Source organism: Phaenicophaeus curvirostris, chromosome 5 (assembly GCF_032191515.1).
Source record: "Phaenicophaeus curvirostris isolate KB17595 chromosome 5, BPBGC_Pcur_1.0, whole genome shotgun sequence".
In the NCBI taxonomy this organism is placed as follows: Eukaryota; Metazoa; Chordata; class Aves; order Cuculiformes; family Cuculidae; genus Phaenicophaeus; species Phaenicophaeus curvirostris.
In genome coordinates, this window is record NC_091396.1 from 3,584,517 (window position 1) to 3,600,239 (window position 15,723).

The 15,723-nt window shown below is 40.5% G+C and overlaps 1 protein-coding gene across 8 annotated transcripts in view; it reads right to left on the bottom strand.

Moving 5' to 3' along the window:
- ANO1 (anoctamin 1) overlaps positions 1 to 15,723 on the bottom strand; it is an 83,413-nt gene that overhangs the window by 21,143 nt on the left and 46,547 nt on the right. For 4 of the 8 annotated variants that reach the window (XM_069857400.1, XM_069857398.1, XM_069857401.1 and 1 more), the window contains exons 7-13: positions 13,228 to 13,279; positions 10,365 to 10,430; positions 9,810 to 9,865; positions 8,239 to 8,280; positions 4,228 to 4,292; positions 3,538 to 3,672; positions 2,093 to 2,253 (exon numbers count right to left, since the gene is read on the bottom strand). In XM_069857400.1, the coding sequence (XP_069713501.1) occupies positions 2,093 to 2,253; positions 3,538 to 3,672; positions 4,228 to 4,292; positions 8,239 to 8,280; positions 9,810 to 9,865; positions 10,365 to 10,430; positions 13,228 to 13,279 (577 nt within the window). The remainder of the gene's footprint in view (positions 1 to 2,092; positions 2,254 to 3,537; positions 3,673 to 4,227; positions 4,293 to 8,238; positions 8,281 to 9,809; positions 9,866 to 10,364; positions 10,431 to 13,227; positions 13,280 to 15,723) is intronic. The other 4 variants (XM_069857404.1, XM_069857403.1, XM_069857405.1 and 1 more) reach the window with 1 other exon arrangement.

The following is a 15,723-nucleotide window of genomic DNA, read 5'->3' on the forward strand; positions in this document are numbered from 1 at the left end:
CAGATGTTTGATTACAGTCATACCCCTGAACTTGGGCTAATTTTCTTGCTATGTGAAGGATGCCCTGGGTCACATGAGCAGGTTACTTGGGTCTCCTCTGCCTCAACTCTTCAACTACATGAACCTAAGAAATTTCCCATTACACACAGAGGTGCTCACAAATGGCACTGGAGACTTCATCTGTCTGCATCTAGAGACAGCCAATTTGTGCTGATAGTCATAAAAGATAAAGTGCTCATTTAATTTAAAAAGATAAATCCTTTAGAAATAAAATTCTTAATACTGCATATTCAAAACTATGGGGAGAAAGTTCTGATTTTCTCAATTCAGAAAGACCTTTTTGAAACAACATTTATTTTATATGGCATTGTACTACAATAAAATTTTATGTTGACTTGAAGAATTTCACATCCCATTCCAAAACTCTCTCAGAAATTAAGTCTGACTTTATAAAGAGCACAGAAACTGGCTTCTGCCATTCTACCTTACTTTGCCCAAGAATGTAAAAAATGGATAGAATCCATAGTTGTTTGCTAAGGAGAAGAAGGCAAACAGCATTACTTTTGGGACAAGAGTATTTATTATGTGCCAAGATCCACGTGGGGTTCACAACAATGGTAAATAAGGGAGATCGAAACTGATACTTGATGCTCCATGAGAGAATCAGGCTATTTAAAGTCTCGGACAACACATCCTGCTTTGGGGTATATCACATTTCTCCCTATATGCTACATGGCAAGACTATTTATAAGAGAGTGATCCCTCCTCTCTGCTGCAAAGCTGATCGAGTTCAACCTCCCCAGACTTCCCAGCTTTCCCACTGAACCTGCAGAGCTCCCAGCTCTCCACTGTTCCCAAAATCCCTCTGCAGGACCATCCTTATCCTTTTCCCTATGGTATTCGATAATGAGCTGTTAGCATTGCATCTAAAACAGTCATCTCAAATGGAGACCTTGGTCAAGAAAGCACTGCTATAAATTGAATTACACTGAATTGTACTAAAATGAGTTCAGATTAACATTAAATGTTAATGTAAAAATGGTTCCCTACATACTGGAACAAATAAAAACTTAGGCTATGGCTTTAGGATTAAATATAATAAAAACATGTTATTTGCTAACTCACAACCAAGTGTACCAAGAAGGGAAAAACCATCATCTTGTGCTGCTCTCACTGATGCTGGGAGTATGTGGCTATCAGAATTGAAAGCTGGAAGGAATGATGCACATTTCCCTATTCTCTGTAGCCTTTCTGTGCAGGGCTCCCAGTTACAAACATGGGGGTCGGACCTCATCAATTCCTATTTATCTTAACAGGCTCTCTCGGACTGCAGTAAGGCTGACAGGAGGCTTCTCTCCTCCAGCATCCATGCCGGTACCGGGGTGCCGAAGCAAGGCATTCCCCATCCTTCCTCCAGCAAGGAGGAGGAAAGCCCTCTATAACCATTCCCGAAGACATTCTCTCAAAGGTTTCATGCGAGGGCTAATATTTTAACCAAGTTTGGCAGACATGCTAAGAAAGCTTAAGTGATGCACTCAAAGTACAGGGGCAGTCAGCAATGGAAAAAAGGACCTATAATGCCACAGCTCCCGCTTCATGGCCTACACGCACGATGTCTGCTTGCTGATAAACTTAATTGCATCTCAGAGCACACTCAAGAATCAATCTTGGTTTGTCCTGAGACACTAAAGGCCATTACACTTCCCTGCGGAGCCTTCCCTCAACCCCAGAGAACATTAATACATTTCTTCTGTAATGTTCTAAAGTGGAAGCTGGCTCTGCAAATAGATTTTTTTTTTTTTTGGCAAGCTGAGCAATCCTGTTAATGAAATTTTGACATAACCACGCAGCAGTTTTATGACAGATGCTTAACAATTTCATTTGATATTCATCTTGAACAACTTTTTGAATTTTAGCCTTCAGTCTAGAATATAAATTTGGGAGTGACAGTTTCATGGGAGGAAAAAAAAAAAAAGACAAGTTCTTTATATAATTAACTGCCTGAGTATAAATACACTGTTTTATCTTTCTGTTTCTTCCTGTTGTATTTTAAGTAATTAAAAACTTAACATGAAGGCATATATCCTCTTACCCCAGAGAGCCATGAAGACTGAGAAGAAGACAGTTGCAGGGTTATCAAACAGATGACTTGCACGAGCAGTCGCACAAGCTGAGCTCATCTTCCAGTAGCTGCATGTTCTGTCACATAGGGGACACATGGTGATATTGTTTCTCTGGTCACACATTTCCATACTGCAATGAAGCAACAAGATATGGAGAAAGCATGGTCAGTATGGCCCCATCTTCCATGCTCTAATGATCATTGCTGCTCTGCACAGCATCTGTTTCTGGTCTGTAGGATCATCAGATTCTACCCTCATAGGGCTTTTTAGCTCTGTCCCTAATCTACATCATTGTAGGGGTTAAAATCCTTACACGGGGTTGCTGTCTCCCTCCATCCCAGCCCTACTTCTATTCCAGGGAATAAGAGATAGCATTATGAGAGGCATAAGGCTCTATGCTTTATTTCACAGTGAAAAATAAAGAATTAAAATCATTCTTGCTTTGAACTACTAACTAAAGCAATAGATAAGGTACAAGGGGATTGCCGAATATAAAGAGACTGGAGTTCAACCAAACTATCTGCTGTGCACTCCATCTGTGAAATAACAACAGTGACTCTTCCTTTGACTTTCTTCAACTGTTGGAAGCAGAACAAAGCGATCTTAATGAACACAAAAGCTATCTGCTGTTCGGTATCCATTATCTGCTTTAATAACCCAGGGCTCATAGTTGTTGTACAAACCATTTAATTTTCATCCACAGCTGATGATGCATGCATGGCAAATAATGCAAAATCATAGGGCTTTAAAATACGATAATACAAAACTTACTAAAAAATTAAAAATAGCATGACATTAAGATTTTGCTAATCTGACCACAATTGCTTATTTGAGGCATGTATAGTCTCGATTCATCTTTATGTCACACAATGCCCTCCTCAGCATTTTATGATGGGAAGTACTGTATCCTGTCATTAGCAGTATTTTATTGGTTTGTTTCAACATAATGATCCGAGTTAGGGAAAATAAAAACACCTGAGAAACCAGCCAAGAATTATTTTCAGTACAGCAATACAAACTCTCCAAGCAATATTAACAATAAACACTAACGATTTAGAAATGTGCTGCAGTTCTGCTGCCCACTCTCAGCCCTTGGTACCGCTCCATCCCTTACTTCAAGCAGAAATTGGTGGGACTGCAGGCTCCCCCACACCATCCATGTAGAAAAGGCTTAATTTTAAGCACAGCTTTCAAAAGACAAGGGTGTGGGGTGAGAGGAGGGAGAGTGGTGGGAGCCACCAAACACTGCCTGGGGTATCAGGCTGTGGGTGGCACAGGGCAAGCCCTAGAAATGGGGAGTCATAGTTTCAGCTGTGCTCACCCTAGATATTAGTGACAAAACATTTCTAGAATAAGGTAACATTGAGTTTCTAGTGGCCTCCAACAACAGAATCTATTTATTTATTTATTTTACCTTGGTATGTTCTCATCCACAGTTGCACAGCCATATAGGAAAACAATAATCCCTACAATCGAAGCTGGAATAAGCATTTGTGTATAAACTCCCAGCCACGCAAAATATAGCCCAATCTTCTCTCCAAAGTATTTTCTGAAATACATTTAAAAAAAAAGAAATGAGAGAGAGAGAAATGTTTCCTATTTCTTAAAATATAACATGGCTAAAATTATGAATCACAGCTGGATTAAGCATGGAGAAAGTAAGATCTGATGAACTGTGGGAATTGTTTTCTTCTCAGAGGACCCTCTTTCTCATGGTGCTTGGAGTTAATCCAGAGAAACAGTCACTATGAAAGCAAGTCAGTCTGATCAGTCATTTTTAACCCCCCATGTTTCTGCCATGTAAATTGGTATCTTTGGATCTTCTGTGAGCTAATCCTCATAAAAAAAGAACCTCCTTTTCTGCTAAAAGACTCAGCTATCACCATAAGCAAACAAAAGTTCATTCAAAATGTTTTCTGTGTAAGCTTTCACACTAGGTGGGATACACCAGTGTATCTCCTTTTCCTCAGGAACTTCCCATTGTCTGGAGTCCCCTGGGATGGCACTGAGGGCAGCATCTGCTCAGGGTCATCAGCGTGAACATCGCTGTGCACAGCTTCGATGCTGCCCCATGGAAACGTGGCATTAAGGGCTGAACTCTCACCTCACCAGGTCAATTGGCTGGTATTTGTAAAAGACTCCATAGCTCGCCCACTCCTCACACAGGAGCTGTAAAACAGAAAGGCAAGGTGAAAGCTAAATCACCGAACCCACAAGCACTTTCTCCTTTCACCCCAGCAACCTGCAGAGCTCATGCTGTGGATCCACTTTGTGGTTTCAACAAAATCATAGAATGATAGAATAACCAGGCTGGAAGAGACCCACCGGATCATCGAGTCCAACCATCCCTATCAAACACTAAACCATGCCCCTCAGCATCTCATCCACCCGTGCCTTAAACCCCTCCAGGGAAGGTGACTCAACCCCCTCCCTGGGCAGCCTCTGCCAGTGCCCAATGACCCTTTCTGTGAAAAATTTTTTCCTGATGTCCAGCCTAAACCTCCCCTGGTGGAGCTTGAGGGCATTTCCTCTCATCCTGTCCCCTGTCACTTGGGAGAAGAGGCCAGCACCCACCTCTCTACAACCTCCTTTCAGGTAGTTGTAGAGAGCAATGAGGTCTCCCCTCAGCCTCCTCTTTTCCATCTCAATTTGCCAACACGTGCAGTCTGCATTAAGTATTAAAAACAAATTTGATGATTTGGCATGCTATAAGTGATGAATTCTAGTACATTAAAAGGCTCTTCAGCAGCTGGACTGATGGATAACTATAGCAGGGACAAGGAGATTTTATGTCCTGATTTTATGATCTGTTGGAAGTATCTAGTAGAATGGATGTGACAGACAAATACAATTTGAGTTACAAGGTAGAAAAAAACTAGAATAAACTGGTTTGTTTTCAAATACAAACTATAATATTCAGCATCCATCAAGAGGTGCTGTGCAGAGGTGCCTCAAAGGCTGCATTTAAGAGTTTTTGAGCTTTAAGCTGAAAGAACACAATGATTTCCACTCATCCTTTTGGTCAGGACACGTGCCAAGGAAAGCAATGATCCGCATTAGTGATTTACAAAATTGAATCCCTCACAAAAAATCGGTTCCTCCAAGACCTTCAACTTATCCTTTACTTAATGAAATATATAAACAGTGCTTCCGAGGTCTGATTTTTTTTTCTTAAATCAATTCAGCTAACGGAGTGAACAAGAAATCAGCATATGTACAAAAATTACTGGTGAAGGTGAACTGTGCTCACTGGTCACTCAGCTACCACCTCCTCTGTGGGACAGGGGGAAGAGAAGCTTTACATCTGCTTGTGAAGTCAGGTCTCTTTTTAATGCTTTCTCTCCCTGCTTCAACCCCATGACATGAACTTGGTAGCAGGATGTTCCTGGACCACCTACTGATGGTTCAAGGAGATGCTTTGATGGTCGTTGCTGTTTTCACTAATTCATTTGGCAACAACATCATCTTTTTCCTCAGATGTAAGAGCATGAACCGATTATTGTTGAGGTATCTCTTTACATCAAACATTCAGTAAAACAGAAAAAAAAAAAAAAAAAGGCAGAAGATTCCAGAGCTTGGAATCAGCTCAGTTGTGGAAGAAACTGCAACAGGGAACTGAGACCTAGACCAGTTATTGCAGGGAGGGCATCGTTATTAATCTTTTTCATAGAAGGACAGACCAAACAGGATGTTGTTGCTTAAATCTGTAGACTATTTTATCATGAGAAACTTGACATATGTCAGCCTCCTACAATTCTCCAGTGAAATGCAGCAAGGCAAGGGAGGGCAGACTGGCAGTCCCAGATCTATTCCTTCTTCTTGCATTTTATCACAAAGAAGTCATACAGCGAACAACCTTTGTAGAGTAGTTGTGCAATTCTCTAGCCAATCATGAACACAAGCTTTCCAAACTTTCCAATCTGATTTGCTGTATTTTTCATGCAAATGGTTCAAGCCATTCAAAAATCACAACCTCTTTACTTTTACAGGAATATGACATCAAAAATACAAGCAGACTGTGGATTTTCTCCACTGCAACCCCAAATCATTAATCTTTATTAGTTTCCTTACAATAAGTAAGAGCAGAAATTGAAACCTAAAGGCAGGCAAATTTTATTGTTATTCTGCTTTGGGTTTCTTTCGACCACATTTCCAAAAGTTTAAGGCCAGCTGCCCCCTCTGGGAAACAATTAATGACTCTGGACACCTCAACATCCACGTGCACCAACTAAGACCCCTCCTTTTATTATTATTTTTTTTTTTACTTCATTTTTATAAGCTAAGTTGGTGCTGGAAATTAGATTCCTTTTCTATGATCTAAGCTTGTCAGGCACATCAGGAAAATACTAAGCTAAGGAGATTGTGCATCAGTGCCACGTTTCAGTTTTGTACAGCGCTTCAAATCAAATTTGTGGTTGAAGTACAAATGAATTATCTCATTTATCCTGACATTTATCAGCTTGATATTCAAAGCACAGCTTCAAAGACATGATTAAAGGAAACCAGCGCGCTAGCCCTAAATATTTACATCATTTCTATGCCTGAAATCTTTAATTTTGTTGTTAAAAAAAGGCACAAGCCAGGCCTAGCACTGGATTAGATTAAAGAAAGCCTCAAGATGCCAGAAAGCATGTGCCAAAACACACCAAAAGATTGTTTGAGGGAACTGGAAGTCAAAAGCCAAGGTAAACATTTCGAAACACACAGTGAACTTGTGAAACTAGAGAATTTGTGAGGTTTGAAAAGTTAGTAATAAAGATGATAATCCAGACAGTTTGAGAAAACATGGACTTTCATCCTATTTTTGGTTGAGCAATGCGTCGCCTAGTAATGAAATGACAGGTATGTGGTATTTTTAACACAAATCAATAGAGGAGGAGAAATAACAGTTGCTGTCTTTGGATGAGACATTTGCACCTCAATGCCCAGCAGACCTTTACATTTAGGGACCTATTTTTACATGACCAACTTGGAAGGCTTTAGATCTGATTTTCCTACAGCCTGAGCCCACGCTGGCCCCCAGCATTACTGTAGAGACATGATCATGAAACAAACTGGAAAGGTAAAGTTTCAACTCTGAAAGCCCAACATATAAGGCACCCAAGTGTAATAGCTCCTCCCGAGAGGACTGGTCATAACCTCTCTATTTCAATTGTTGTCTGATACATAGAAGAAAAGGTCTGTCTTCTTCAGAGAAGTGTGATTTGGAGCATGTCGTAATTGCATTCAATTTAAGAAATCAACATTTCTACAAAGGGTGAGAGTTTTGCTTTTTCTTATGAAAAGTATTTACTTAGAATAATTCCTACTTGTTTTACTACAATGAACAGGTGCCTTTCAGTACACAGACAACAAAACACAATTTAAACCACAGACTTATGTGAAAAGCAATGCAAAGCATCAGTATACATCCACAGGGAATTTTCTGGCTGAACAGTGCACATTAAAGCCTTGCTGGGAATATCTCATTTCTAATAAATGATCAATCTTTGTCTTTCATAATAACTTTTATGCTTCTATTTCCAACTGCTACACTCTCAGTCCTGATCCTCACACTCCTGGTCATCAGCACATTAATTAAGCAAAGGTTGCAGTGCTGAGACTGGAGATCACTAGGGAGTGAAGCAGGATTTATGTCAGATATGGGTACTAGGCTATGACTGAGCCTATTCTCATCAGAGCTGGCCTGAAATTACATCATTTGAACTTTACAAGGAGTTAGACATAAATGCTGTCAATACTCTTACCAACAGGGCAAGAAATGTAGTTATCAAGCTTGGTAATTTATACATACCCATACTACATTCCACATTCAGGTGTTCAAGGCCAGGTTGGATGAGGTCTTGGGCAGCCTGATCTAGTGGGAGGTGTCCCTGCCCATTGCAGGGGAGTTGGAACTGGATAATCTTTCAAGATCCCTTTGAACCCTAACTATTCTATGATTCTTTGAAATTTAAACACTGGAAAGTCCTTCTGTACTTCTGTCGTTTAGCATTTCAGTGCCTTTTTTTTTTGCTATTTCCTGTGAAATCTTGGCAAATGTCTAGATTCCAACAGGTGACTCTTCAGGCTGGGACTCTCGTGAATATGTTAAACCCCCTTTATATCAACTTACTTTTCTGTCATTAGGTTCGACGTTTTCACCTTCATAGTCACCCTTTAAAAAAAGAAAATCTGCGTCATTCAGTGAGTCGCGCCCAGAGCTGCTACGCATCTTGCATACCCATGTATCCCACTCACTTAATGCATCAAAAACAGAAAAAGCAATCTGTAAAATAATGCCGTATTTTAGGAGTTCATTTGTCATAGCACACTTTGTCTTCTGTCGTCGGGCACATTAAGAAAGAGTAATAATATCTGTCACTGGGGGAAAAGGAATGAATAATTGATAAACGTGGCCTAAAAATGTCAAGGGAAAGGATGCGGCATTGCCATGGTATTTGGGGTTCAGCTCAGTCCACTTGAAAGAGAAGAGACCAGCTGAGAGAGCTGATCCCTATCCAGACTTCAAACACTCAGGGCTGATTAGATTTGAGGTTTTAATTTGGAGCTATTTTTAAATATGATAAAGGAGTAAACTAAGACAATAAATAACTTAAATACAAGACTATCAGTAGCTGTCTAAAGACGTGAGACGAGTGCTTGCAGAGAAGTTTATTTAACCTTTCTGGATTTCTAAGCGATATTGCTATAGCTTGAGAGCCTGACATTTATGATAAACATCAGGCAGATAAAGAGGCTGTTCTGGTCTCAGTTACACCGAGATAAACCACTCGTGGTCACATGTAAAACCAGTGCGAGTAAGGGGAGCAGAAAACTAGGAAGGCACACTTCATCTTCACATCCCACACTGGAAAACTGGCACCAGGCTCAACAGCCCTCGTGTGCTCACACAATCAGTACATTTTGAGCAGCACGACTGCCATGTCCTCTTGACATCTGTCAAGCCTTTCTGTAAGGGTCAAGCTAAAAGAGCATCTGTTTGTCAGTTCTAATTGTACCCTGAGCTTCGAAATAAAAATGTCATTAGCATTCAATTGCTGTGCCCCTCTGGCAGAATGCGGATGTCCAGCTCAGGCATGAGTGGCACCAAAGTTCTCTACTACTCTAATCTTCTTGATGAACACTACAGTTGCACACACTCCTGAACTGTTACAAAGCAGAATTTGTCAGTGAGAAGGTCTGCAGTCGCATCCAGTCCCATAAAATAAGTTGCTTCAAATTCTTGCTTATGGTTTTTCCTCCAGTGGCAACTAACTTCACAGCCACACGGCCACCGACATCTCTGTACTTGCAAGGGGGATTCCAGGGAGATGTCAATGAGGAGACTAGCCACTTGGTGCCCCAGGAATAGATACGCTTTTCTAGCACTAATGCCAGGGATCCAGGAGCAGAAGGTCAGAAAATAACAGAAGCATTTTGTTTGCTAAGCCACCAGAACAGCTCTTCTAATATTACATTCAAACATCACTGATGATACCCAAAGGTAGAACAAAGGTGGAGAATTCATCAAAAGGAAGCAGAGTGATGAAAACCTCCAAGATGTTACTGCAATCATGATGCAAGTGAGAAGGAAGTCGGGATCCAGAACTCTCATGTTTTGGGATGATGCCATTAATGTGTTACACGTTAAGGATTTCTTGGTGTCAGGTAGTAGACAAGTAAAATTATTGCAAGATCACTTACATCATGCAGAGGATATGCAGCACTGTAAACTCCATTGGCAAGCAGACTGGTGATCCCTTGAAAAATAAAGACATGACAGTTACTGACACTTTCAAGGTTAGACAGTCTCACTTTATCAGTCTTCCTGGAGATTTCCCTCAAAATAACAGTTTTTTAATCAGATAACGATTTTTCTGCCATCTCATTCCTTTCCATGTAGTTTCATTTTTAATCATATAGGTTATTAAACATGACTCATTTTATGAAATGGAAAACTGCAGAGAGCAAGAGGAAGTCATATATATTTGAGAATCAAGAATTAGAAGCCAATGACTTGAAATTAGTCATTAAAATAAGTTACATTTTCTGGAAAGTCAGTTTGATTTGAGGGCAAGCCTGCAGATTTGAAAGTGTGTAGCAGAAGGCTCAATCACGAGAAGAATATGGCTGGAATTGATGGCATACGGGAACACGCATACACACGCACCATCCACACAAAGTTTTGAATTCAGATGTCAGATTGATTAGAGAAATTGTAGGGAAAAGCCTTTGCGAAGACCTTGGCGTAATACTTACCATATTTACCACATTTTCGTCTTTTATTTAAAAGGGTAGTTTCCTTCTTTCTTCCCTCTCCTTTCCCTGTTTACACATCCGTTTGTTAGTGACATGCATGAGGCTGAAAGCCATTAATCCTTCATCTATAAAATGTACGTGGCATATGGGACTTGGAGGAGTCCTGGCTTCCCAGCTGTTGTATCACTTCTTAACTTGGGGCCACACTACGCATGGGATGGGAGGAGTTAATAACTAAGTTTGCAGTAGAACAATGGCAAGGGGGCTCTTCGACATGGCAGCTCCCTCTTGGCTGTGCTTGGACCTTTGAAGGCTGTAGCATATTACTTCTCTAACGTTCTTGCTGCAGTTGCTGGCGTTAACATAGCTACTTCCACTTATGAAGCATTACCCACGTCTGAAGGTGTCGTATCATCCATGAAGATACATTTGGGGATGCAGCAAACCAGTCTCGGGTGCTGAATCACAGCTAAGTCAAGTACTTGACTTTGTGCAAGGCTAAGCTAATTAATTCCAATAATAATAATCATAATTCCAATAATAATCATAATTCCAATAATAATAATCATCATCATCCTCCTACTAGCATTGTGGATAATTTAAAAGGACTCAGATAGGCTCTACGTTCCCCATCAGTTCCCTGCTAACAAGACTGTGAGACTGGACTTGAAGGAACAGTGACTATGACTTGCTCCATCCCTGGAGGTGTTCAAGGCCAGGTTGGATGCGCCTTGGGCAGCCTGATCCAGTGGGAGGTGTCCCTGCCCATCGCAGGGGGGCTGGAACTGGATGATCTTTAGGGTCCCTTCCAACCCAAACTATTCTATGATTCTATGAACCAAGAAACAGCTCACTGTAGGTTCACCAAGACATTTTTGATTGTCCTTAAAATGAGATTTTTTTCAAGTTCATTAACATTTTTGAGCAACTAATCACCTGCTGGAGGAACTGCTCCAGGAGTGCTCAGTATCCTGCTGTATCATTAATTTTCAAAGTCCTATTTAAGATTGTACAGTACCACGAATTGTCTGCAAATGTTTCCATGCTTCTGGCAGGAACAGCTAGTGAGCAGATTAAGTATTTTTCTAGGGCTGTGTGACCGATCAAAGAACTACATATTAGTATTTAACAATGAAGACAGATTCACATTTTCAACAAATTTACAAAATAAATAACAAAGACTGCAGTGTTAACCGGGCAGCCACCTTTTTCCTGCTGGGTAGAAACGTTGCAGCATTATCTGTGTTTGCTCAAACCTGTTTGCAGCCTTTGCTGGGTTGTAACCCAACATTCCAGCCCTGGAACACAAAGGGCGCGAGTGAGTTATGCTGCGTATACCCATGGACGGGCTGGCCTAATGACATTTTTATTAGGAATACTGTGTGACCTTGCCAGTCTCTAGAAGAAGAATGATTCAGGAATCCTAACACTTAACTTTCCTTTAGCCTATTCAACTAATCTCGAATGCATTTCCCATTTTTGGACCGAAGGGGACAAAAGAAAAAAAAGAAAGAAAAAAGTATAAATCAAGCAAGTAACCAACTCCAAGGCAAGAATTCCAACTGAGCTGTATGACCTTCCCTCTTCAAAAGTGCAAATACGTAATTTCCAATGAAAATGATCCAGCACCAGACTCAAAAAAGGTCCTCAAAGTCACAGATTAATTTGGATTTCCCATGCTACAGAGAAACAGTACTACTGTTAATACTGGCCGAACACCAAAATTTAGTGTATATAAGGACTCAACAATTGCACACTGTATGTTACTTCAACAGAAAAGTCAAAGCATGGAAATAATTTCTGGCATAATTATTCTTCTATTATTTGATGTAATTTAAAGCAGCTGATGGGTCAATATTGAACAGAACTACCTGTAATTCAAGTTCCCATTGTTTTATTTAACTGCTTGCAGGCAAATAAACGCTGTTACAGATTCCAACAGTTATCAAAGCTTTTCTCCCTTGTTCATGCACTTTTCTCACACAAATCTGTTTCTGTTGGTTGTGTGTTAGGAAGCTTGGATGTGAGGGAATTCAGCCTTCCACCTTATATAATTTGGTTTACCATTCACTATTTGATAACTTTGGTGCCACAGTCAAGTACCTATTTATCACGATACGTATAAAATAAAGTATATAACAAGGGAACAGGAAAAGCTGCCAACAAATCTTTAAAGTAACTTAATTTGCAATTCATATTTACCTGTATTATGAATTAGTTCTTAGAGTACAAGTCCTAAGGGTGAAATCCTAAACCTACTGGCTGTGACAGCACAAAGTTCAAACTCCATAAGTCGCAACAACTGTTCTGAGGGCTGAAAGCTTTTAGCCTTAGTCCTTGGCCATTCCACCAGGTTAATCTTAGTTCCACTTAAAACAGCATTTCAGTCAGTGATCAGTTAAGACCATTTCACTCCAGTCATTGAAAAGCCATCCTGTGATAAAAATGTGAGGTTTTTATTTAAAGGAATGGACCAAGCCATAGACTTTCACTGCCGTTACTGAAGTTCATGGCAATCCCCTCATTCACTTCAGTGAGTGTAAAACCGAACCCATGCAGAGCACGTATTATTCACTGCTTTATACAACCATCCACTCCTGCTGCAAAGGACCTAACTAACATCCTCAGGGGCCATATGCTCACTTATCATTTAATTTAGAGTCGAATCTGTAAATCTACATTTGGAAAAATTCCTAACAGCTACATCCATTAAATTAAATTTCCAAATAAAACAATTATATCCACATACATCAAATTACAGAGCAGGGGTAAAAAAACCTAAATTCCACAGCCAGTTCGAACTTGCAATTATTCTCAGAACCTGAAAATGGTATCAATCTTAAAGCTAAATAAAGTTCCTTACCCATGCTGTATTTTGCTTTGGTACACGTTGTTCTTTTCAATATTTCATAAACCTACAGAAGTAAAATAAAAGGAAGGAAAGGGTTACTTCAAATACTCCCAGTGAAAGCACAATCTTTTTTTTGTACAGCTCAAATATTGGCAAAACCAAGATGTCGATGAAGTCATCATTCTTTACTAAAAGTCACAGTATTCAGGAGAGCAAGGCTTAAAGATTTCCATGCCGAGTGATCCATACAAGAAAGGCTTAACTACATAGCCAGCGACCAAGATAACTGATCAGGAGAAACACGGTTACATCTAACCACTCACATAACAGAAATGCTATTTTTGCTCATGTTAGACATTGATCCAAGATCAGAAGCCTCCTTCTACCCAGACAAGGCAGCGTGCTGGGCCAGCTCTTCCCTCGCCTCCAATGGTGCAAGCTGGCTGCAACCCAAGGACTTCAGCAGAGCTTCAGGCTCATAACATGCACACAGCCATTTATCAGAAACTGGACTGACACAGGCTGACCTTAAAACTTCTGAGCTTGCATGACCTCAGTTGCAAAACAGATATATTTATTTTACAATCTATTGCATTTATCGTCAAATAACCTTCGCGCATCTCGGAACATCAGCCGAGCGGTCAAGCTTTCACCCAGTGTCGCTCCCGTGCAGCGACGCTTGTAGGCAAGGCAAGAACTTGGCCACTGCAAGGCTGGCAAGGGAAAAACACAGGTAAAAGCACCTGCTGCCCATTGCTTAGCCTATATGGGAAGTCCTGAACCGATTCCCTGAGGATGATCACTAATCTGTGTCCTAACTTGGCTGCCACCAGCCCAATTCATAGAGGGAAGCGAGTGAGAACATAGGAGGCAAGCCCCACAGTTCATCTGCCTGGTGTGTTCTAACTCCAGTGAGTTAAAGAGCTGTCACAGAGATTTCTACTTATATAACGTTGTTGATTTTTCTTTTTAATAAGTAAAAGGTCTTTGGCTTAGTTTCTATTCATCAAGATTCACAGGGAGTGACCAGATTCCTGTTCATTTTGCAGTAGGCGGAAGGGTCAATATTTGCTCTGTGGTTTAAAAATACATATGAGAAAGGCAGGAGAGAACTTTAAGAAACAAGAAAACAAAGAGAAATGCATGCAGGATAAGATGATGTCGGGAAACATTCAATATGTCTTTTATTGTTGCGATTTACAGGGATTTCAAACAAAGCAACATACTAGCATAGCAGCATTTTGTTATATGCCCAGTATTCCTTGAGTGGTTTAAAAAAACCCTTATGCCTTCTTCACGGCCTCTTCTATGAGCTCCTCTTTTTTACAGTCCATTCTTCTGTTACTCTTGCCCCTCCTCATGTTCTATGATGCCATCGTGTCTTGCCACCTTCCTCAGACAGCTTGCCATGAATTTTAGCTCTTCATTCGCTCCCTTAAGTTTCTTATCAGTTCTTTCAAGTTTTCTGACTATGTATCTAAACAGAAAGTCTACAAATAAAAGCTATGGGTTTTTTTTCAACCTCAAATTAAACATTTTATCATAAATAAACCAATTTTATGTTCGTCTTTTTCTTTTCCCTTTCTGCGCTGCTGCGTCTGCCTTCCCTGGTCAAACTCACCTAGCCCTGATAACCTGCGCTCACATCAAATCTGTGCACGTCAGGCTACAGAGTAACTACATCACGGGGTCCGCAAACTGGAATTTCAAAGCAGGAAAGGGAAGTTAGATATCTTACACCCCTTATCACCATAAGAATAAAAGGCAGCTATAATGGCGATACAAGCTCTTTTTGAAACCACTTAGCATCTAGAAGGCTAATGTTAAATATAAGATAAAAGCGTGTTCACAGTCACATTCCAACGCACAGATTAGCAGCAAGGAGTCCATGTTATACTGTGAAAAGTGTTGCAGCAAGTGCTGCTTGGCAAGGTCCCTTCCAACTGCCCTGGATTTCATACGAGCTGTCCTTTCAATTTCCCCCCTCAGTGGCTATAAAGGATGCTGTGTCTTCTTCCTCATTGTATTTTATGTCTCCTGTAAGTCACAAGGAAGTACTCAAATGTAGTTTGTGATATCATATTCCTGTTTTAGACTTCATCTCTGTAAGGGACTCTCAGAAGTTTAATTATGAGAGGGAAAGTCCGTTGCTAGCACTGAAGGATCAGAGAGACCCTCCAACAATGAGCCAGGAATGGCTCAGCCCAGTTCCAGTGCTGTGTATGTGCACATCACGCTCGCTAGCACAACACGGGGTAAGAAATGCGTAAACAAATAGAACAAGATGCAATTTTCTGTCCTTGTTGTGTTTCCTTCATGTAAACTTTAATGGTAAATGCAAATGATATATATAATGTTAAAGAATCATAGAATACTTTGGGTTGGAAGGGATCTTATCCAGTTCCAACTCCCTGCCATGGGCAGCAACACTTCCCACTGAATCAAGTTGCACAAAGCCTCATCCAACCTGGCCTTGAACACTTCGAGGGATGGGGCAGCCACCACTTC